At 40.0% G+C, this 24,897-nt stretch overlaps 1 protein-coding gene across 3 annotated transcripts in view; it reads right to left on the bottom strand.

Moving 5' to 3' along the window:
• The window catches only part of slc25a12 (solute carrier family 25 member 12), a 118,671-nt gene that overhangs the window by 49,635 nt on the left and 44,139 nt on the right, over window positions 1-24,897 (bottom strand). For all 3 annotated transcript variants that reach the window (XM_043693649.2, XM_043693650.2, XM_087989037.1), the window contains 3 exons: window positions 21,702-21,795; window positions 14,835-14,919; window positions 7,325-7,409 (listed from right to left, as the gene is read on the bottom strand). In XM_043693649.2, coding sequence (XP_043549584.1) covers window positions 7,325-7,409; window positions 14,835-14,919; window positions 21,702-21,795 — 264 coding nt within the window. The remainder of the gene's footprint in view (window positions 1-7,324; window positions 7,410-14,834; window positions 14,920-21,701; window positions 21,796-24,897) is intronic.

The raw sequence follows: 24,897 nt of genomic DNA, 5'->3' as shown, positions 1-24,897 counted from the left end.
GTTTTGTGCAGTCCTTGCAGGGGATTTTGTACACTACGTTGGTTTCGCACATGATGGGTATCGGGTCCTTCGTCCTGGTGAGTTGTTGTCTGAGAGTGGCTGTTGGTTTGTCTGCTGTTATGAGTCTTAGTGGTCGTAGTAGTCTGGCTGTCAGTTCAGAAATGTTCTTGATGTATGGTAACGTGGCTAGTCCTTTGGGTTGTGGCATGTCCTCATTCCGTTGTCTTTCCCTTAGGCATCTGTTGATGAACTTGCGGGGTATCCGTTTTTGGCGAATACATTGTAGAGGTGTTCTTCTTCCTCTTTTTGCAGTTCTTCTGTACTGCAATGTGTTGTGGCCTTTTTGAACAGTGTCTTGATGCAACTTCTTTTGTATGTGTTGGGGTGGTTGCTTTCATAGTTCAGGACTTGGTCTGTGTGTGTAGTTTTCCTGTATACCTTTGTGGTGAATTCTCCGTTCGGTGCTCTCTGTACCATCATGTCTAGGAATGGGAGTTGGTTGGCCTTTTCTTCCTCTCTAGTGAATCTGGTTCCTGTGAGTGTGGCGTTGATGATCCAGTGTGTGTTCTCTATTTCTGTGTTTGTAATGATTACAAAGGTGTCATCTACATATCTGACCCAGAGTTTGGGTTGAATTTGCGGTAAGACTGTATATGTTCTAATCTTTGCATTACAGCTTCTGCTATGAGTCCAGAGATGGGTGAGCCCATGGGTGTGCCGTTGATTTGTTCATATATTTGGTTGTTGAAAGTGAAGTGTGTTGTGAGGCACAGGTAAAGTAGCTTGAGTATGCATTCTTTGTTGATAGGTTCCCTGTCTTGTTGACTGTTCTGTATGTCCATCAGGTTAGCTATTGTTTCTCTGGCTAGGGTTTTGTCTTCGACTGGGACAACCCTGCTATTATAGGACAAGCCAAACAGAACAGCCAGAGAATTCCTAGAGGCATGGCACTCATCCACAGATTCAATCAACTAAGCACATCGACCTGGACCCAATATACAGGCCACTGCAGCACACAGCTGGAACTGACAACCGGAAGCGGCAGAGACAAACGCTGGAGGAAACATCACAGAAGCGCTTCACAGGAGGCTCCCAAGCACTGAGGATGTCACCGAGACAGGAGACGAAACGTCTGCAACACAAATTCCCAGCTCAGCTAACAGAACCACAACAGACTACTATTATCCCAGTGCCAAAGAAAAATCAGGCAATGTGCCTTAATGACATCCATCACTGAGGTACTTCAAGAGGTTAATAATGGAACACATCATCTCTGGCCTCTCAGATTACCTTTATGCACTGCAATTCGCCTTTGTCACAATAGGTCTGGATGCTATCTCCCTGGTCCTACAACTGTCCCTTGAATATGCGGATTAAAAGGACACCTACGTCAAAGTCCTATTTATTCGCTTTTGCTCCACCTTCAACGCCACAATTCCTGCCAAACTCATCTCCCAACTCTGAGACCTAGGACTCTGCTTCCCGCTCTGCAACTGGATCCTTGACTTCTTGACCCATAGAGCACAATCAGTAAGGATGGGTGCCAACACTTTTTCCATAACAATTCTCAACAGTGTTTCTCTGGAAGGTTGTGTACTCAGCCCCTTACCATACTCCTTGTACACAAGTATGGCATGTGGTGAAATTCGGCCCTAACTCCATTTGCTGATAACACCACTGTAATGGGTTGGATCTCAAACACTGAGACAAAATACAGGAAAGAGTCAGCTTAGTGGCATAGTGTAAAGACACCAACCTCTCCCTCAACGTCTGCAAAATGAAGGAACTGGTCATTGACTTGAGAAAGCTGGGTGGAGGACATGCCCTATCTGTATCAATGGTGCTGAGACTGAGGTAGTCAATAGGTTGAAGTTCCAAGGAGTAAATCTCACCAACAGTCTTACCTGGCCCTTTCACATTAACGCCATAGTCACAAAGGCACATTCAGAAGACGAAGGGTATTCAGTATATCCACAATGACTCTTCGTAATTTTTATTGATGCACCATAGAAAGCATCCTATCCAGATGCATCACAGCTTGATCTAGCAACTGTTCTGTGCAAGACCGCAAGAAATTACAGAAAATTGTGAACACAACCCAGTAAACCAGCCTTCCTTCCATTGACTCCATCTACATTTCCCATTGCTTTGGGGAAACAGCTAACATAATCAAGCACCCCTCCCACACTGGCTATACGCTCTTCTGTTCGGCAGAAGATATAAAAGTTTGAAAACACATATCAACTGATTTAGGAACTGTTTCTTCCTTGCTGTTTTCAGACTTATGAACAGACCTGTCATATTAAAATTGATCTTTTTCTGCACCTTCTCTGCAGCTATAATATTTTATTCTGCATTCTGTTCTATTACCCTGATGCACTGATGTAAGGTATGATTTTTCTGGTTAACATGTAAAACCATACTTTTTGCTGTGTCTCAGTACATGTGATAATAAATCAAATCAAAGATTATAAAAAGAGTTTAAGAATTATAAGGAAAGCATGGAAGAGGGTGAACAGGGCAATTCTGTTTCTCTTGAAAAAAGAATGAGGGATAACGTGATGGAAGGCTTTGAGATTATGACACTTAACAGAAGTTAATACAGTGGGGAAAAGTTAGAGGGAAATAGGACTAAATGTGCAGCCAAAGTGCCGAGAAGTGCATAAACATATAAACAGCAGTACAGAAATTCAACTGAAATTTCAAAGATTCAAGGCCACCTGCACGGATTTGTTATGTGGTGGTGGTGTCTGGCTAATTTGACAGGAAACAAAGCTTGGCCACAGCTGGTGAAAAGGGAGCATGTAAAAGGATTGATGTTGCTGGGAGGGGCTAATTCGAATTCATAAACCTTTTCTGTCACTACATCCCTCGAAGAACCACAATAGGGCTATCCTTGTCCTCATCTCCTTACCCAAACCAGCTTCCATATTCAAGGGATCATCCTCTGTCATTCCTGTGACCTCCCACATGATGTCATCAAATGCATCTAGCACAATGAATTCACCATTTATTATGTAGTCCTATCCACATTTAGGGAGTCTAAATGCAGACAAGGGACTGCAATATGAACACATCCAATTCAGTCCATTAACAAAGATGAGCTTCTGGATGTTTCTCATTTCAATTCTCTTATCTTGCTGTACTCTGGCCTTTTGTAACCTTACCTGCTGCAGTGTCCCAACTGCAGTTCAACTCAAGCTCGAACAGCAGAACATTTCATCTTCTGACTGGCCACTTCGGATTGCTTTTTAAAAAGTTTTTACTTTCTACTTGATCAGATGTTATCTCATTGTTCACATATCTTCTAGACCCACTCAAAGGAACATAAAACTTTACAGCCATTTGATAAGACTCAATAACATTTTCTGCTTGGGAACTCTGCAACCTTCTGGACTCAATATGGAGTTCAACAACTTTATGGCCTGCTCACCTTCTCCCATCTCCTTGCCCCAACCTCACATACCAGTCATCACATGGACTGCTTCCACAAACAACCCATTGTCAGCCACTAACAGTCCCCACCAGCAGCTATTCATTCTTCCAGGCTGACCTTTACCCATTATTTTATCTGCCTAACCTATCTGGGTACCATCTCCACCTATCATTTTTACCCTTTCCCCTCTCCCCTGCTCTTTCTCATCAACCTTTTCCTAGCTGTTATCTGTTCTGAAGGTCTCTGGACCCAAAACTGTAACTATACTTTCTCTCTCCACAGATGCTGCCTGACCTGCTGAGTATTTCCAACAATTTCTAACTTTGTTTCTGACAAGATAATAGCTGTTATGATTGTGGCCTGAACTCTATTATCATACCCAATATACACAGTTCCCTTTTGATTAAAAATCTTTTAAATTCAGCCTTGGGCATATTCAATGAATCAATCTCCATTGCTCTGTTGGGAACAGAATTCCACACACTGGTGACCCTTTGAGAGAAACAATTTTTTCATCACTCTAACCTTTAATGGGACACCCCTAAACTCTGGCCACTTGTCTTAACCCCCACAAGGGGAAATCAGCCATCCTATGATGCTGCCTCCTGCTTCTTTCACTAAGGTCATCCCATTCTTCTAAATTACATTCTCAATCAGCTTAACCTTTCCAAAAAGGATAACATTATCATTCCAGAATCAGTCAAGACCTTTCCAAAAAGGATAACATTGTCATTCCAGAATCAGTCAAGTCTATACTGCTTCTATTGCACTATTTCTACATTAAACCGCTTTTAATGAAATTATATCCTTTCTTAAATAAAACTATACACATAGCTCCAGATGCAGTTCAACTAACGCTTTCTGCAACTCTACCAACAGTTCCAAATGTGTATGCTTTTATACCCAGTGCAATAAACGAAATTCCTGTTTCATTCTGAATCACTTTTGCTGTACCCATAAATCAATGTTTTGTGATTCATGCACCAAGATTGCAATAGCTTAGAGTTCTGCAGTCTCTCTCCATGCAAATAATATTGCTTTCATTTCTTCCTTTCCAAATAGACAAGTTCGCATTTTTTCAAATCATTCTCCATTTGTCAAATTGCATCGGACTCAGGTAACCAATCCAAATCCTTTTGCAGACACTTTATGCCGTCCTGACAACTTATTTACTGTGCCATCAGTAAGTTTAGCCATGTTTGCCCTTAATCCAAATCACCGATATAACAGTTTGCCAACCTGTAAATAACCCATTAATCCACACACTCTGCATGCTGTTAGCCAGTCAATCCTCCATTAATACAAATGCATTCCCCATCTCTACATCACAGGATCTTATTTTTTCTAGTAGCATTTGATTTGACATCTTATCAAATGGATTTTGAAGATCCAAATAGACCACAACTACAGGTTCCTCTTCCTCCACCTTGCCTATTACTTGATCAAAAGAACCCAACCAATTTGTCAAATGTTCCTTTCATTTCACAAACCATACTGGCTCCACCTGATAGAATTCTGACATTATAAATGCCATGTTATTATCTCCTTAGTACAATCATATGAGCAAGGACCAGGCCATTCAGCACTTCAAACCTGCTACACCATTTCACAAGATCATGGTTATCTGACTGTAATCTCAATTCTACATTTCTATCTAATCTTGATAACTTTACAGCTTCTTGCCCTCCATGAACCTATTCAATTCTGCCTTACAAAATATTCAAAGATCCTGCTTCCATTGTCTTTTCAAGAAAAGCATTCTAAAACCTCGTTGCTTTTAAGTGAATAGCCACTTATTTTTAATCAGAGTTCCCAGTTCTAGATTCTCCCAAAACAGAAAACATCAACTGTACATTTAGCCTGTCAAAGGTAAACATCTTTCTTACGTGTCCATAAAATATTTTTATTATTTCTTTTTATGATTGAGATACTGGGATTCATTTTAAGTCTGACCAGGAACAATTGGGCCCTAAAAATCATAAACTAAATGAGTGCTGATTGTATGTGCCTGATCTGGGTATGGTGGCGTTTAGACTTGCATTCATTAGAATTAAGAAGAATGAGAGGAGAACTTATTGAAACATACAAGATTCCTCGGGGGCTTGACTGATAGAGGCAGACATACTGTTTACCTTTGTGGAAAAGACTGGGACCAGAGGGCATAATCTCAAAGTAAGGGGTTACCTATTTAAAGACAGTGAGACGGAGTTTCTTCTCAGAGTACTGAAGAGAGCTGCACCAGTTGGATTAAGTACAATCAAGATGGAGATAGAAAAAATTTTAATCAGTAAGGGAATCAAAGGTTATGGGGAAATAGCAGAAAAGTAGAGGTGAAAGTTATCAGGTCAACCATGAACTGAATGATGGAACAAACCTGATGGAGTGAAAAGCCTAATTGTGCTACCCCCGATCTAATGGTCATATTTTACTGTAGCCTCTTCTCATCATTGTGACTGTTGCCAGAGCATAGTTATTGGTTTGGCTCCAAAAACACCTTCTGAATGTTGAAGTTAAAATTTCATCAAAACTTCAGTAATGCCATCAGGTCAAAGCTTTTACACTTATACTAGACTTTTGCCTGACTGTAGCATAGAGCCATCTAACTTCAAATCGATGAAAATGAAACATAACCAAGAGGCGCCAGACAATTCTAATCATGCACAGGTTTTAATAAGCAGAATAGTATGCCTGATTCTGAACAAAACAAATGCAAAACTCCTGCAGCAACAAAAGGTAACAATTTGGACAATAAATTTGATGCAAGAAAGCAAATCAGGTCAGGATCAAGTAAAGACGAAGCAAGCAGAAACAGTATAAACAATGGAACACCTTTGTAAGCAGCACAGTAGCAGATTACTAGAGGTTCAACAGCCTGCTGTCACTTATTAGTTTACAGCAACCACAATAGCTTTGTTTGTTTTAGATATAAACAAACCCTCCAATTACTATCCATGTTCATTTTAATATCTTTTCACCCTGAATAACATTGTTATGGGGTTAAGATGAACTGCAGCTGAATTGCATGTCAAATATCTATGTAGATAATGTTCAATGGTAACTACTGGCCTGAATGGAAATGCACTAATTCTACAGTGAAACAGAATTTTAAATAAATATCTTGTATCTTTCCTTCAAATTTTGTTGTAGCGTTTTAAACAAAATATGATAAAGTTTGATTGAAAAAGAATATGTCAAAAATAATAGAATATTGTGTTCAGAATTAAGACCCATTTAGATATTATGGTTGTTACAGAATACTATTTCTAATTATAGCTGTTAGTTTTTAAATTTCACCTCTATCAGTAGCGTATAAAAAGTCTATATGAATGTGTCTCTTGAACTTAGTTTTATCAACATGTCAAAGTATGGTAAAGTACGGCAGTTTGTCAAATTTAGCACTCATTTATGGAAATTCTGCATTACCTACAATTTTTGTTCAGTATAAGGCAGTAAAGACACTTCTGAAATTGGAAGCAGAATGTAAAATCAAAGAGTATTTATTATTTTGAGTAGTTTCTCTCCACTGCCATCGTGTAGAGAAGTTTTAAAACAGCATACATTTTAGCTTAGCCCAAGATATTCTTAAGTTCATTCCTTAAACTTTTTTTTTTCTTTTTCCCACCAAATATTTAGCATGATTCACTGCTGGGTCTGGAAGATGTATGTAATTGTTCAGATTTTGTCCTGAAGACAGTCTGGAGCCAGACATGGCATGGTAATACTCCATCAGATCTTCTGATCACAAGTAAATATAAAAGGAACTTTACAGAGCCTTCCAAAGTTGGCCCTTTATTACAACAGCCTATACCCTGGCTGATCTGTACTGGTCTGACTGGATTCTATTACAATGGCCTGGGTCAGAAAACAGCACTGAGACATGTCACTCACCTCCAGCAATTGAGCCCAAAGTGAACCTGTAAGCAGACTCAAAAACCTGGAGCCATATAGGCCTGCTAGTATCACTGTAGGATTGCTAGAGAGAACAAAAAACAAAAAGGATGAATGGGGAAAGGAATATGACTCAGTTACCTTAACACTACGGTTACACTGATAGCTTGATACCATAAACTGGCAAATATGGAAAACTGGAATTAGCTTAAATCTAAGTAACATTATTATTGGAATAACTTTAAATAATTTGAAATAATTAAAACTGCACCAATCATTTTGAACAGTTGCCTTCATACAGTGTAAAACTTTTAAAATTAGTATTCTACTGAACACAATTTTAAAAACCTTCAATATTAATTGCTCTACCATTTGTTAAAGTAATATTTTCACATGGAAATTTCTTTAATAAATAAAACACAAACCAGCATACAGCTTTGGAATCAGATACAGTGCGGCAATAAACACTAAACTTTCTTAAACTTATGTAGTCATGGATTATAAATACAGTAGGTACAATTTATACTGATAGAATTACCGGTTCATTTAGATAATTTGTGTAATAGATTCATCCCTGTCAGTTTTTAAACTGATCTACTTTTTCAAATTTTCAACCCACAAACTTTGGAGACCTCAGAAGTTATCATCAGTTGGATCATTAAAATAAAGGATTGTGTTTTGATGACATGATGCTACTGCAAATATGTGCTGCCCCACATGACATTCTTTTGCTTCATGGCAAACCTCGAAAACTGCACCAGTTTGTTTGACCTGAAGCTGAATCAAAAGTAACCATTTCTCTCTAAATTATTCCTTGCAAAGACGCAAAGTAAGGAACAGAAGGAATCTATTTTACTTTTCAATTTTCTGATATTTCACAAATTTCTTAGAACACTAGAAAGTACAAAAAACATGACACTCATAATTAATGCAACATTCCATTAAAATTGTGGGTTTTTTTGCCCATGCATTTCACTTTTGGTAAAAACGATGAGGAGAAATCGTGACCTATTGAATTCTGCTGAATTGACAGAAAAAAGACAGGTTATTTTACAAGGAAGAACATGCACAATGTACACGCCTGTAGAGAATGGTGAGAGCATTTGTATGAGCACGGGATGGACAATTTGCCTTCAAAATCCCACAAATATGTTAGACTTTGTACAAGTTAGGTTATCAAGTTAGTTTCAGGACAGAATGCAGTCAATCAAGCAAACTAAATCATAGCTAACTGCATTTCCATCTGGACATGTGGAACAGCACAGTGACTCAGTTGTTAGCACTGCTGCCTCACAGTACCAGGGATGCAGGTTCGATTCCAACCTTAGGTGACTGTGTGTGGAGTTTGCATGTTCTCCCTGTGTCTGTGGAGATTTCGTCCAGGTGCTCCAGTTTCCTCCCAAAGTCCATAGTTGTGCAAGTTAGGTAGATTTGCCATACTAAATTATCTGCAGTGTACAGATTAGATATGATCCATGGTAAATTGAGGGTTACAGGGATAGAATGAGGTGCTGGGTCTGGATGGAATGCTCTTTGAAGGGCTGAATGGTCTCTTTCCACTCTACAGAGATTCTATGATTCATGTGGTTCACATTGCCATAGAGATGTCCTTAGAAGAGTAAAGTTCACAGGAAGCCATGGTAGGACCACTTGCAAGGAGTTTTCTTAAAATATCACTGAACCTCATAAGCCTGTTTCAATCTATCAAAATATGAAGTAGAGAGAACCAAGAGGTAAAGGCAGCAAATCTTCATAGTATGCCATGCAAGGACACAGCTGAGTATGTGTGCTCAGATTGAAGAGCTCAAGTTTCTGAGAATTTAAGATTCACATAATTTTGGCTGAAGGAAGGAATCTTCATGATAACCCACATAAAAAGCCAATTTGGGAATTCAAAATCGTCCAGTGAGATAAGAAAAGAAAGCAAGTGTTCAGGAGCTAAGAATTGCTTTGGTTGACTCTGGAAAGGGTGCATCTACTTAAGAGACAGAGGAAAATGTAATCGTGAGGGAGATTTTAATCACGTCAAAGCATTAACAAGATGGTTTTCGATTGTTGAGAGTATATGTTGCCTACAAAGTAGTATTTAATTAATATTGCTTTCATCTGCTTATTACTACAAAAGGCTGAAGACTTTTCATACAACTGCTTTAAATTGGCCATTGGGATTTTTAATTTCTTCTTGAAGTTATTTTACAAGAAAAAGTACAAGTCACCCAACTAAACAGCAAAATATCTAATAGTAAATGCAAACCAGGATTCATTTCCCAATTATAAGTCAATTAGCCCAATGCCTTCATGGCTGACCTGTGCTTAAAGAGAATGCCAACAGCACAGGTTTGATTCTTGTTCTGGTTGAAGCAAGCCTGAGATGTGTCCCATCACCCTTCCAGAATGTGGAAAATAATCTCAAGCCTCCACTGGCAAAAACTGTCAAAACAATAGCTCAGAATGAAATATCAGTAGTCAATGAGCCAAGTATATCATGGGACAAATCATTTAGTTTATCTCATGGTGCTTAGAGCATTTTTATAGTACAGCTGGACACTGAAGTTATATTTTTAAAATATCAATACAAACAGTGTGTTCCCTGCATACTGCGTGGAAACCTAACTCCATATTGTTCCTTCAAGAAAGGAAGATCTGCTAGCAAACAATTTCTGGTATAAGTGTAGAATATATCAGATCATTGGGAGTAGTATTACGAACTACTTTCCCCATGGTCAGAGCCATCAGCTGCCTGGGAGTCAATTACTGCCAAACCCTCCCCAAGCATCTCCACTTCATTCTCTCTCTTTTTAAGACGTTCCTTGAAAACTGCCCTAATATCACTTTTGTGATTCAGTATAAATTTTTTATTTGACAATCCTCCTGTGAAATGTATTGAGAATGCTTTACGACATTAAACTATTACATATAAAGACCATAAGACAAAGGTGCAGAAATTAGGCCATTCGGCCCATCTAGTCTGCCCTGTCACTCGATCATGGCTCATTGGTTTTCCAAAGTGTGGTGCTGGAAAAGGACAGCCAGTCAGGCAGCATCCGAGGAGCAGGAGAATCCACGTTTTGTGGATAAGCCCTTCATCAGGATTGAAGCGCTTATGCCCAAAACGTCGATTCTCCTGCTCCTTAGATGCTGCCTGATCGGCTATGCATTTCCAGCCCCACACTCTTCAACTCTGATCCCCAGCATTGCTGTCCTCACTTTCTCCTGATAGGTTTCTCAACCCCATTTTCCAGCTTTCTCCCCATAATCTTTGATCCCCTTTGCAATTAAGAACTTACCTATCTCTGTGCTAAATATACTCAATGACCTGGCCTACAGACCCTGTGCCCTCATGTCCTCATCTCTCCTGCCAATGAAAACATCTTCAAACATCCACTCTGTCCAAGCCATACAATATTCTGTAAGTTTCAATCAACTACCCCTCACCCCCCACCCCCACCCACCCTCCCTCATCCTTCTAAACTCAAAGTATAAACCGGAATCCTCAAACATTCCTTTATGTTAAGCCTTTCATTCCTGTGATCATTCTTGTGAACCTCCTCTCTACCTGCTCCAGGGACAATACATCCTTCCTGAGAAATTGGGCCCAAAATTGTTCATAATGCTCTAAACGTCATCTGACCAGAATCTTATATTCAAGTACTCTCAAGTGTTTATATTCAAGTACTCTCAAGATGAATGACAACATTGTATTTGCCTTCCTAACTACTGACTCAGTCTCCATGTTTTCCTTAAGAGAAACCTGGACTAAGACTCCCAAGTCTCTTTGCACTTCAGATTTCTGAATTTTCTCCACATTTAGAAAATACTCCATGCTTCTATTCTTCCTATCAAAGTGCATGACCTCACACTTTCATCTGCCACTTCTTTGCCTGCTCTCCTAACCTGTCTAAATCTCTCTCCAGCTTCCCCACCTCTTCAATACTACCTCCTCTCCAACTATCTTTGCATCATCTGGAAACTTTGCCAGAATGTCCTCAGTTCCTTCAGTAACGTATAAAGTGAGAAGCTGTAGTCCCAACATTGATCCCGTGGAACACTAGTCACCAGCTTCCATCCTGAGAAAGACCCTTGTATCACGGGTCAGCGCCTTCTGCCAGACAGCCAATCTTCTATCCATGCTAGTACCTTGCCTCTAACAGCATGGACCCTTAATTGGCTCTCCCTGGTCTAAACTGCTTGTTATCTCCTCAAAGAATTCTAACAGATTGGTCAGGCATGACCACCTCTTGACAAAACCATTCTGTAAAGGCATGCACATTTGCATCCATTCATAGGAATATCAAGTAGTACAGGTAAACAATTCTTTATCCGAAACCCTCAGGACCAGCTGTCTTTCGGATTTCGGAATTTTTCGGATAAAGAATTAAATGACGTTTTCATAGTAAAATGTTTCAAAATTACCCAATAGCAGATGGTACTACAAGCACCAAGATAGAATTGACGCCTGTCAGTGCTGGGCCATGTTACTATGTCACATCTGAATGACACGGGTCAAGTGGGTGTGGAGTTGGGTTAACTATTTGCACGCCAAACCACCTTGTTATGGAGAAAATAACTTTGGATATCTGACCTTTCAGATTTTGGAATTTCGAATAAAGGATAGTCTACCTGGTCAGATTGAATAAGTGGTTAGGATTTGGCACTTTCATAGTCACTGCGCAGGTTCAATTCCCAAACAAGAAATGTTCGGGCAGCACAGGAGCTGAGTGGTTAGCACTGCGCCAGTTGGAAGCATGGTTTGAGAAAGTTGGAAAATTGCACTAATCCAGCTTTCCAGAAGCAGATGATGAGGCTAAGCTGTCACAGGATTTGGCAGTTTCTAATTCTGAGTGTGCACGTCTGTCAAAGTGGTGGCACGGTGGCACAGTGGTTAGCACTGCTGCCTCACAGCGCCAGAGACCTGGATTCAATTCCCGCCTCAGGCAACTGTCTGTGCGGAGTTTGCACATTCTCCCCGTGTCTGCGTGGGTTTCCTCTGGGTGCTCTGGTTTCTTCCCACAGTCCAAAAATGTGCAGGTTAGGTGAATTGGCCATGCTAAATTGCCCATAGTGTTAGGTAAGGAGTAAATGTAGAGGAATGGGTCTGGGTGGGTTGCTCGTCAGTGTGGACTTGTTGGGCCGAAGGACCTGTTTCCAAACTAAGTAATCTAAGCTATACTCGGAGATGGTCACTGCATTCTCTAAACAGAAGATGCAAGACCAGTAACAGAACATTCAGACTCGATAGACATAACACCAGTGATGACAAAAATACAGGCAAGACGGGTAACCAATTTGTTTCCAAACTTCACTTCAATAAATTATATTTGTCCATCATATCTTCAGAGGATATTGAGATTCAGGGTCAGCTCAAGATAAATGAAACACAACAATAATGTTCTCAACTTGCTGCACTCCTGGGCACTTACATCAACAAAAAACATTGTGGCAAAGTGCAATTAAACATCCTACTTTTTCACGTATCTATAGTTGGTGGCATTGCAAGTGCTTGTTGCAGACAGTAGAGACTAACTGTTGTAGCTTTGACTGGTTACTTAGGTGAGTATTCAGTAAAATAAATATATTTGTGCTGAATTAGCTTGCAACAATTATGTTAACACAACAAGTTGCTGACCATGAAATTTACCTATTTCTCCTTCCCAAAAATAAAAGGCTAGAAGCTAAAGAAACCCCCACTTCAATGGACCAATTTGTCATTCTAAACCAGCCCATTAACAATAACTTGGATTTAAATAGGAGAACTGGAGAAAAACATACCAAGAAAGATATTGACATCTGTCATCTGTTCCAATGATTAACGTTTTATTTCTCCTCTCCCATTTCATTCTCCACTCTCTTGGTTGTATCTATGTGCCAGCAGTACTTGGTCTGGCTAAACCCTTCCTATTTTCCTCACTTCCTCCAATACAAAACGCAGCTCTTCCGTGGTCTTCTCACTTCTTCCTGATGCTTTCCTTCCCCTGCCCTCTTTCCTATTGCTTCCTCTTCTTCAGTACCCAATCATAATAGTACTTTTAAGATTGAATTTGATCAGTCGGTAAAGGGGCAGGAAGGCAATCCAAATAGCACAGTAAGTGATGGTACTTTGACACATTTGCCATCAGACTATTTTAACAAAGAGGAAAAAAAAATCCAAATAAGGGCATTTCCACTTTTGTGGGGAGATTACCCAGTGAAATCTGGTCATCTCCAGTTGTGGGGAGCTCTTTTTGGAGCAATTCATTGCTGTGTGGATGTGCCCTCTAGAAGCAATGGCTGGCCTTTTGGGAAGATGTTCATCAAGACCACCACATCTCAAGGCTTGAACTACCACCACTATTGTCATCATACCCTCACTATGCAGCTTGTGCCATAGCACTGGCCATTGCTAGCAGTGACGTGACTGACATTGCTAGTCCTCTGATCACGGCAAGTATCTTCTGGGTACAGGCCATCATCTTTGATTGGGAGCAGTCCAGGATCCCACTGCCTACCAAAACAAAGTCAACTCCTGCAACAGCCCTGGCAAGATTTCTGCCACTTGAAAATTTCTGGCTGATGTCTTTTATGAAGGCATAAGGGATACTGTACCTTTAAGAGGGGTGAAGGACTTGCAAGCACACAGAATGCTAGAGAATGTATAATGTAACATTTTGTCGAGCAGCTAGCAGTACCTGGGTTGCTATGAGACAATAACAAATTCAAATTCAGCCAATCTGTTTAAATTATGTACCAAGATACTAAAGTCCAATCAAGTTTGAATTTGATATTTTGACAATATTAAAACCAATGAAACGATGCAATGCTTTGGGGTACAAGACGGGAAAAACTGAACAGTTGGGGGAGAACTGCCGAAAGACTAACAGACGTAGGCTGCAGGTAAGAACTCTGTGAAGGAGTTTGCACAAGAAAAAACATCGACACCAACCTCAAAAGCAAATCTACAGACGAAAATACAAAGAGAAGATTCGACAGCTGGATGGTTTTGAGAATTGAATTTTTCTGTAAATCTTAATCAGGGGTTTTATCGGAGCAGTATTGTAGAGGGGAAGGTAAACGATAGGTTTAGATAAATGAGTTGTAAATAGTTGTTACTTAATTATTTTACTAGACTTTAAAAAAGTAAAGTTGTTAATTTTTGCTTTAAATAGTGACTTTTGGGATAGTTCTTTGCTTCTCAAATTTTCACAGATTACAGCACGGGGTGAATCTTGTGTGTGTCGGGTTTAAATTAGCAGAGAAGCATGTCTCATCTCTGCGTGCAATGCAACAAGTAACTAACTTGGTTTATCCCCAAAACATGCATCCAGTGTAACGTAGTATGGGATACGCCATTTATTTTCATGAAACATGTCAAAATGCCTTCTCCAAACTCAACAATATCCTCACATTTCAAAGTGATCAACTATATTTGCCTATGAGACCATAAAACATAAGGCCCATTACTTCCCCTTTATTTATCCTGTTACTTTCTCAAAGAATTTAATAAATTTGACAGGCACGACTTATTCTCTCGTACCTGCCTCTGGACTTCAGCCAGGTTGTATGGTAGAGCTCCTTCCTCCAATGGTGCTATTCTTTCAATATCTGCCAGAGTGACTCGCCTGGAGGGAAACAAGAGAGAGAAGCAGCTCACTAGAAGTATAAAACATTCTACTCGTCCTATCAAATATTTTGTCACAATAATCTAGAATGCAAAATAATCTTCAAGAAAACTAATAAAAACTCATTCAATGCAGGAAAAAGTACAAGTTGGGAAGTAATGGAGACAAGTAAAATAGGCACTCCAATTGCCACGGTTGATTTCAACGTGCATATTGACTGGACAAATCAAGTGGGCAAGGGTGGAATGGAAGACAAATTTCTACAGTACATCAGAGATGGCTTCTTAGGGCAGTGTGCTGCAGATCTTTCCCGGGAACAGGCTATTTTAGATATAGTAAAGTGCAATGGTATTAATAAGAGAGCTTATAGTTAAGGGCCCTCTGCAGGAAATCACATCATAAAATTTCAACCTCAGTTTGATGGAGAGCAACTGAGAACTCAAAACATACCCTCAACTTAAATGAGGGTACTTACAGTGGCAGAAAAGTCGCTTAAAGTGGGCTGAGAAAATACAATAAGGGGAAAGTCAGTGGATGAGCAATGGCAGACATTAAGCAGATATTTCATAACACTCAGCAAAAATATGCAGCGAGATCTAGGTGTTCTAGTCTACAATATACATGGGGACTACAATATAAACAGGGCCTGCTATTAGAACAAAGATCTAAACAGTACAGGAACAGCCCATTTGGCCCTCCAAGCCTATGACAACACATTTTGCTATTCCATACTAAAAGAGTCTTCATGTACAGGATCAGTATTCTAAAATTCCCAATACCAGGTAACATCCTGGTAAACCTTTTCTGAACCATCTCCAAAGTATTCACATCCTTCTGGTAGCGTGACCAACATTCCACGTGTGGCCAAACTGAAGTTCTAGAATGCTGCAGCCTAACTTGTCTCTCCTTATATTCAACGCCCCTTTTCAATGAAGGCAAGCATGACGTAGGCTTTTTACTACCTATCTACCTGCGCTACCACCTTCAGTGATCAGTGGATATTCACGCCAAGATCCCTCTACATATTAATACTCCTATGGATTCTACCATCCACTGTATAATTTCCCACTGTACTTGACGTTTCAAAGTGTATCATCTCATATTTGTCTGGATTAAGCTCCATTTACAATTTTTCTACCTATGTCTCCAACTGATCTAAATCATGCTGTATCCTCTGACAATCATCCTCATAATCTGCAATTCCACCAACCTTTGTATCATCTGCAAACTTAATTAGACCAGTCACGTTTTCGTCCAAATTATTTATGTAGAGCATGATCAGCAGAGGTCCCAGCACTAATCCCTGTGGAACACCGCTAGTCACAATGGTCGATTCCGAAACGCATCCTTGCACCACTACCCTCTCTCTCCTATGACTAAACCATTCTGTATCCATATTGCCAGCTCACCTGATACCATGTGACTTACAAATTGCAGGAGGTTAGCATTCAGGTACAGCAATTATTCAGGAAAGCTAATAGTAGGTTATGTTTTATTATAAAGAGAATTGAATGTAAGAGTAGAGAGGTTATGTTTCAGTTATACAGGGCATTGGTAACACTGCACCTGGAGTACTATGTACAGCACTGGTCACCATACTTACGACGGATGTTAATGCATTGGAAGTAGTTCACAGAAGGTTTACTAGACTAATAGTTGGAATGAGTGGATTGCCTTATGAGGAAAGGCCAGATAAGTTAAACTACTAACTTTCAGATTTTAGAGGTGTCAATGTTGACTTTATTGAAACAAACAAGTTCCTGAGGGGATTGGATGGGGCGGTTTCAGAAAGGCGGTTTCCTCTTGTGGGCGAATCTAGAAATAGGTTACAGTAATCGACAACTTAGGATTAAGAGAAAGAAAAAAGTTCTCTCAGAGAGTTGACTCTTTGGAATTCTCTTCCTTAAAAGATAGTGGATACAGAAGCTTTACATATTTTTAATGCCAAGGCAGATATATTCTTGATTTCCAAGGGGATCAAAGATTATCAGAGATACGAAGGAATGTAGGCTTGACGTTAAAAATCAGATCAGCCTTTCTCTATGTTGGAGCAAGCTCAAAGGGCAGAGTGGCTTACTCTTATTCTTAGTTTGTACGTTTGCAAGAATCTATACTATTCCAGAAAGAGGACTTAATGAGAAGGACGAACCACTGTGGTTAACAAAGGCAGTCAGGGAAAGTATCCAAACAAAAATAAATGGCAAGCAAAGTGGTGAAAAGTTCTGGTAGGCCAGAGGATCATGAATCACTTTTAGGAACTAGATGACTAAAATCATATTAAAAAGCAGGAGGAAATTGATTAAGAAAATTGGGAAGCATTTTTTTTTTTAAAAATTCAAGATCTTGTAACAGTATATAAAAAGAAAAATATAGTCAAAGTGAGAGTATGACCTTTGCAGGATGCAAATTTCAACCTGATAACAGAGAAATCTTTTTAAGATTAGATTTCCTACAGTGTGAAAACAGGCCCTTCGGCCCAACAAGTCCACACCGACCCTTCAAAGAGTAACCCACTGAGCCACCCAAATGGCAGATAATTTAAAATATCTTGCATTAGTCCTCGTGGTGGGAACGACTATATAATTGTCACAATGATAACAGACAAGGAAGATACCATTGGAAAGAAAGGTCGTATAATAGTCTCTATTGAGGGGGACAAAAACTTTGAAAAACTAATGGGACTAAAGGCAGACATGTCTGAAGGACCTCATGGCCTGTTTCCAAGGATTTTAAAGGAAGTAGTTTCAGAGATAATGGCGAAAATCTTTCAAAACTCAATGGATTCCAGCAGATTAAAAAAAGCTACAAATGTGACGCTCATGTTCAAGAAGGGAGCTATAATCCAGTTAGCCTTACATTCATCTCTGGGAAAATGTTACACATCATTTTTACAAAATATTTCTTTTGGAATATTCTGTATTCAGGGCATTTGGAAAAGCTTAATTTCTAACATGGTTTTATCAAATAATGGAAGAATTTGGTTGCCACCTTACAACTTTTTGGTCTCATGTAATTAAGATTAGACTTGCCACAGAGGAATGCAACTAAATTTCAATCTAATCCCTGGGACTGCAGGAAAGATTGTTAAAACTGAACCTTTATCCTCAAGAGCTGACAAGAATGAGGGATGATCGCAATGAAACTGAAAATTCCTACACATTTTGGACAAGATCCATGTGGATGTTTCCCATGGCTGGTGACCCCAGAGCCAAGGAAATAACACCCAGAGTAAGGGGTAAATCATTTAAGACAAAAAAGCAGAGACATTCTTCACTCAGAAGATGGAGATTTCTGAAGGTTCACTATCTCCAGAGCTATGGAGCTTAACCATTGAGAGTATTTGAGACTGACAAGGATTAACTCCTGCACAATAACTTCCAGCACGCAAAGGAATCATTCTACAAATTCAAATAATAATCTTATTTTGGCTTCCAATGCAATTAGAGTCCGAGATATACAGCACGGATACAGACCCTTTGGTCCAACTCGTCTAAGCCGAGCAGATATCCTAACGTAATCTAGTCCCATTTGCCAACCCTTGGCATATATCCCTCTAAAGCCTTCCAATTCATATATCCATCCAGATGCATTTTAAATGCTGTAATTGTACCAGCCTCCACCACTTCCTCTGGCAGCTCATTCCACACACGCATATTGGCATAGTCAGGATTATTCAGTTACTGTTGCCCAACAGCAGAATCACATTTAACGCTGGTCACTGTCTTGAGTTTTGCAAGCATAGACTGGTTCAGCATAGTCAGCGGGATGTGCTATTTAATATGGTCCACCAGTCTTTAAGATGTATAGCCCACATCCCAGTACATAAAAGCTTGTACACTATATGCTCATTTTAGGTAGAATGTCATTTTTGCACTCGGATTTGCAAGTGCCAGAAGGTAAGTTTGTTCATACATATGGCTGCATTTTTGCAGGCAAAAGAATAAGGGCACACAACACGCCATTTTTACTGAATGAACAGTTTTGAGTTAGGCAATTCCAGCTGTGCCCTGCAGCAACACTTTGACCAAAGCTGACCAGCCTGGCTTAAATGTAATCAATTAACTGCTCCGCTGCATCTTCATGTCAACCATTGTATAACCAAAGTCTTCTAGATTTATTAACTTAACAATTTTGAATGCAACCCACCTTTCTGATACCTTCTTCCCTTCAGCAATTTTAAGACCATCAAGTGCCTCAAATACTTGCTTTTTTAATATCGCTTTGGGAGCATCTTTTTCTTTGGTAAAGACACAAGTGAGGCACTTATTTAGTACCACAGCCATGTACAAATTGCCACTTTGGTCTCTAATCAGCCAGTTCCCCTCTTCTAAGGATTTGATATTTATATATCAATAGAATATGTTGAACATTTGTCCTTTTACAGTAGCTGCCAGTTTATTCTCATGTTCTCTTTGCTGTCATTATTTCCTCTCACCGCACCCTCCAAAAGTTTTTTATATTCAACCTTAGTCTCACTTGTACTATCAATTTGTTGTCTGGTATTCTGTTATATGTTTTGCCTGCTAGCCAAGGAAATCCAAGCAAAATAATCCTGCTCAGATTTAATATTTTTAGTCTTGAATGTTCCTTCTCCTTGTCCATAAATAACCCAAACATTGTGATACGATGTTCACTGTTCCCTAAATGCTAACTTATTGACATGCGACCCATTTCATTAACTTCGCCCTCCAGAACCAGGTCTAGTAATGTCTCCTTTCTCATTGGGCCAGAAAAATATTGATCTAGAACATTCACTTGAACACACTTCCTGAACTCTTCCCACTCCATGTAGTCCATCATTATATCTGATGTATAGCTCTTATACCTCTCCACAATTTTCCTTCACATTTACTTCAACACATCTTTCCCACTAGTTGGTGACTTACAGAATACATAGTATTTTAAATAGTACCTCAAATGTTCCTTAACTTTAACCAATCAGATTCTTGTTTTGATCCCTCTTGAACACAGTCCCTCCAACATGCAACATTCCAGTTCAGTTCCACCATCCATCCTCACTTTGCTCTTTCATACCTTTCCTGGACGCACTGTATCCTTTGTTGATTCAGGGCTTGTTATCTCCATAACACTTCATTCACACATGGCTATTTGAGCTTACAAATCATCAGCCTCATTTATTACACTCAATGCATTTACATACGTGCACCATGAACCTTAGTTTTTACTGCATGCTCCCTTCCTATTTCTTACTTAAGTGTAATTTGCCTGTCTTAAATCTTTGTGCAGCTTACTTCTTGCTTCCCTAATCCTTGCTGACAAAGCTTGAAACTCTCCCGCCTCCCGCCACCCCCCCAAAAAAAACAGAACCAGGAAATCATCCCACCAGCTACTCCACCATATACAGGCTCTACTTCCCTACAACCAGTCTGAATGCTCCACCCTGCACCATCTCTCCAAACAAGCATTCATATTATACCCTCCTGTACCTTTATTTAATAGTTTTAAAAAAAGAATCACACAACACCAGATTATCATCCAACAGATGTATTTGGAAGCGCACCAAAAGCTAGTGCTTTCAAATAAACCTGTTGGACAATAACCTGGTATGGTGTGATTTTTTAACTTTGCCCACCCCAGTCCAGCACTGGCTCCTCCACATCCTTTATTTAATAGAACCAGTGTTAATCTGGAGACCACCTTTGGGATTCAACTTGCTACTTAGCTCCCTAAAATCTCTCTACAGTGCTTAACTTTCTTTTTACCCATCATTTAGGCACCAACATGACCCATGACTATTGGTTGCTCACCCTTTCACTCCCTCTGCTCCCAAATACACAACACATTGCAGCTACTTGATGACATTCTTGACTCCAGCATCAGGGAGGCAATATACCATCCTGGATTCATGTCTGCACTACATAATCCCCTACTTGCTTCCTCAAACTGTAGAATTCCTAATGATTAATACTTTCTCCAAACTTCCTTCTGCTTTTTGTACAGCTCAGTCAGCTGTGGTGCCACTTAGTTTCAACACTCTCATCAGTGTAGAGAACTCAGTATAAACTGGACAGCAAGATGCACTCAGGAAACTCATGCATCTCTGGCACTTCTAAAATGCCTGTCAGTTACTCATTTCCCCCTCTGCTGCACATTCAAACTGTGGGGTGACCAAATCCAGAACAAGCTATCCACAGACCTGTAGATGTACGAAAATAACAGGAGTTCCTACTCAAATTCTGTAACTTGAAGCTCAATCTACTGCAGATGAAGACACCTCCTGCACAGCTGGTTTCATAGCAAATAAGTAGCTTCATGTGGTACCCAATGAACAAGATGTGCATTGAAAATGACAAGATGTTCTGTCATGCCTCTATAATCAGGATAACTGACTTAACAGACATACTGGGTCAAAATCCTGGAATTCCTTCCCTAATGGCATAGTGTTTCTACCTACAGCATATGAACTACAGCAGTTCAAGAATGCAATTCACCATCACATTCACAAGGGCAACCAGGGATGTCCTAACTAGCAATACCATGAGAACAAACAAAACTGAAGACTTGAATAAATAATCAACTACTCACCAATCAGTTGCTTTCCTATACTGGCATCACCTCCTTTTATAAAGCAGATTAATTTAAACAAATCTTGAGGTTTACTTAGGTCTTAAGCCTACTGAATTGTTTAAAATTTAAAATGATCAAACACAAATTTATTTGCACTTAAATAAAGACCACCTACAGCACCTACTCTATGTCAAATGAACAAAGTTTTGAATATCCATATTAAAATACAAATTGTTGAATTAAAGATTAATTACCCTGTTGGACTGTACAAAGCCACAAGCTGGAAAAGGATATCAACCTCCAAAGGTGTAATTTGTCCAAATTTATTGGCAGCATGAGCAAACTCCTCTATATATCAAAAGAAAAACAAAGATTAGAGATGCATTCTTCAGCACAATGTCCTCAACTGCCTTAAGCATATATATGTCGCTTCTAGTATAGGAGGCAGCATTGTGGAGGCTGAGTTTTGCAACTACATTTAGTTCCATTATCTCCCATGTCTCAAGAGTTCCACTAAAAACAATACAAAACACGTGGCTTCTTCTCACTAGCTCATGAATGGACAAAGCTGAAATCAGCAGGTAGTGTAAGTAGCAACTAAGTCTAGTTGTACCAATGAATGGGCGGCACGGTGGCACAGTGGCTAGCACTCTGGCACTCACAGTGCCAGAGACCCGGGTTCAATTCCCGCCTCAGGTGACTGTGTGTGGAGTTTGCACATTCTCTCATTGTCTGCGTGGGTTTCCCCCAGGTGCTCCAGCTTCCTCACACAATCCAAAAATGTGCAGGTTAGATGAATTGGCCATGCTAAATTGCCCGTAGTGTTAGGTAAAGAGGTAAAGGTAGGGGAATGGGTCTGGGTGGGTTGCACTTCGGCAGGTCGGTGTGGACTTGTTGAAGGGCCTGTTTCCACACTGTAAGTAATCTAATCTAAAAAAAAAACTGACTCCATATAGTAATTCATCTACATTTCTACGTCTTTCTTGATCTGTGTGACTCATCAATTCCTAGTGTCATGTAGCTGAACGAAGTCTAAAAGTTCTTATTTTTTTTGTTTCAATCTTGGTATGAGAATGTCATTAACAAGGATAACATTTATTGCCCATCCTCAGTTGACCTTAAATTAAGGGTCAACCACTTTGGTGTAAGAATAGTATGACAAGCAGACCACACCAGTCGGAATGTCAGATATTACAGCTTAAAGGATTTTAGCAAATCAGCAGGAACAGTCTACTAGATTCATCGTCACCTTTACTCTTACCAGTTTTCAAATTTCCCAACTGTCACGGTTGGATCTAAACACACCTTCTCTGAATTATTATTAGTCTAGTATTATCGAAAGAAAACCATTAAGACCAGCAATCATACAACAAACTCCAAGGAAAAAAGTTAGTCCAGCTTTGAAAATCACAAGTGATTTTCTACTAAACTAGCTTAGAGTCACAGAGTTGAACAGCATGGAAACAATTTTTTCCGTTTAACCCTTCCATGCCGACCAGATATCCTAAATTAATCTAGCCCCATTTGCCAGCATTTGGCCCATACCCTCTAACCTTACTATTCATATATCCATCCAGATGTCTTTTAAATGCTGTAATTGTACCAGCCTCCACCACGATCTCTGGCAGTTCACTCCATACATGCATCAACCTCTGTGTGAAAACGTTGCCCCTTACGTCGCTTTTAAATCTTTCCTCTATCGCCTTAAACCCATGTCCTCTAGTTTTGAACTCCCCTACCCCAGAGAAAAGATAATGGCTAATCACCCTATCCATGCTCATGATTTTATAAACTTCAATAAGGACGCCCTTCAACCTCCAACGCTCCTGGGAAAATGGCTCCAGCCTATAGCTGAAACCCTCCAAATCTGGCAACATCCTTTAAGTCTTTTCTGAACCTCTTCATGTTTCACAACATCCGTCCTATATCAAGGACACCAGAATTGAATGCAGTATGCTAGATGTGGCAGAACCAATGTACAGCCCCAACATGAATTCCCAACTCCTATAATCAATACACTAACCAATAAAAGCAAACATACCAAACAGCTTCGTCACTATCCTGTCTAACTGGAACTCCACTTTCCAGGAACTATGAACTTGCACTCCCACTCTTTGTTCAGCAATACTCCCCAGAACCTTACCATTAAAGTTTGGGAGAAGATTCGTAGCTCGGGAGCTCATTGTTGTGGTTCTGTTCGCCGAGCTGGAAATTTCTGTTGCAGACATTTCTTCCCCTGTCTAGGTGACATCCTCAGTGCTTGGGAGCCTCTTGTGAAGCGCTTCTGTGACGTTTCCTCCGGCATTTATAGTGATTTGTATCTGCCGCTTCCGGTTGTCAGTTCCAGCTGTCCGCTGCAGTGGCCGGTATATTGGATCCAGGTCGATGTGCTTATTGATTGAATCGGTGGATGAGTGCCATGCCTCTAGGAATTCCCTGGCTGTTCTCTGTTTGGCTTGTCCTATAATAGTAGTGTTGTCCCAGTTAAACTCATGTTGCTTGTCATCGGAGTGTGTGGCTACTAAGGATAGCTGGTCATGTCGTTTCATGGCTAGTTGGTGTTCATGGATGCAGATCGTTAGCTGTCTTCCTGTTTGTCCTATGTAGTGTTTTGTGCAGTCCTTGCATGGGATTTTGTACACTACTTTGGTTTTGCTCATGCTGGGTATCGGGTCCTTCGTCCTGGTGAGTTGTTGTCTGAGAGTGGCTGTTGGTTTGTATGCTGTTATGAGTCCTAGTGTTCGCAGTAGTCTGGCTGTCAGTTCAGAAATGTTTTTGATGTATGGTAGTATACAATGTATCCGCCAAAAACGGATACCCCCGCAATTTCATCAACAGATGCCTAAGAGAAAGACAACGGAATGAGGACATGCCACAACCCAAAGGACTAGCCACACTACCATCGACCTGGATCCAATATACTGGCCACTGCAGCGGACAGCTGGAACTGACAATCGGAAGCGGCAGATATAAATCACTATAAATGCCGGAGGAAACATCACAGAAGCGCTTCACAGGAGGCTCCCAAGCACTGAGGATGTCACCTAGACAGGGGACGAAACGTCTGCAACACAAATTCCCAGCTCGGCGAACAGAACCACAACAACACCTTACCATTAAAAGTGATTGAAAAGAAAAACTGGGCATTTGGAATCAGACAGGATTATTAAATCGATCAAACCTACAAATGGTCAATCACTGATATTATGATACAATTAACTGGGGATTATTAAGAGAAATTATAAAATTTAGAAAAAATAATTGTGTGGTAGTACAAATTTTAAACATTGCCACAAACAAACATGAAGTCCAAGCCTTTTGTGTTGCACCACTCAAGTCCAAACACAAGAAAAGCAACTTTAGAAAGATATATTTATACAGAGATTACGGATTGGTTGGTATTTAAATCACATGGAGATACAGCAAGGGACTTCTAACTACCATAATTAA

The sequence above is a fragment of the Chiloscyllium plagiosum genome, unplaced genomic scaffold, assembly GCF_037043375.1.
Source record: "Chiloscyllium plagiosum isolate Xiang-an unplaced genomic scaffold, Cpla_swu_hap1 HiC_scaffold_7, whole genome shotgun sequence".
Classification (NCBI taxonomy): domain Eukaryota; kingdom Metazoa; phylum Chordata; class Chondrichthyes; order Orectolobiformes; family Hemiscylliidae; genus Chiloscyllium; species Chiloscyllium plagiosum.
This window is presented reverse-complemented; position numbering and strand designations above follow the sequence as displayed.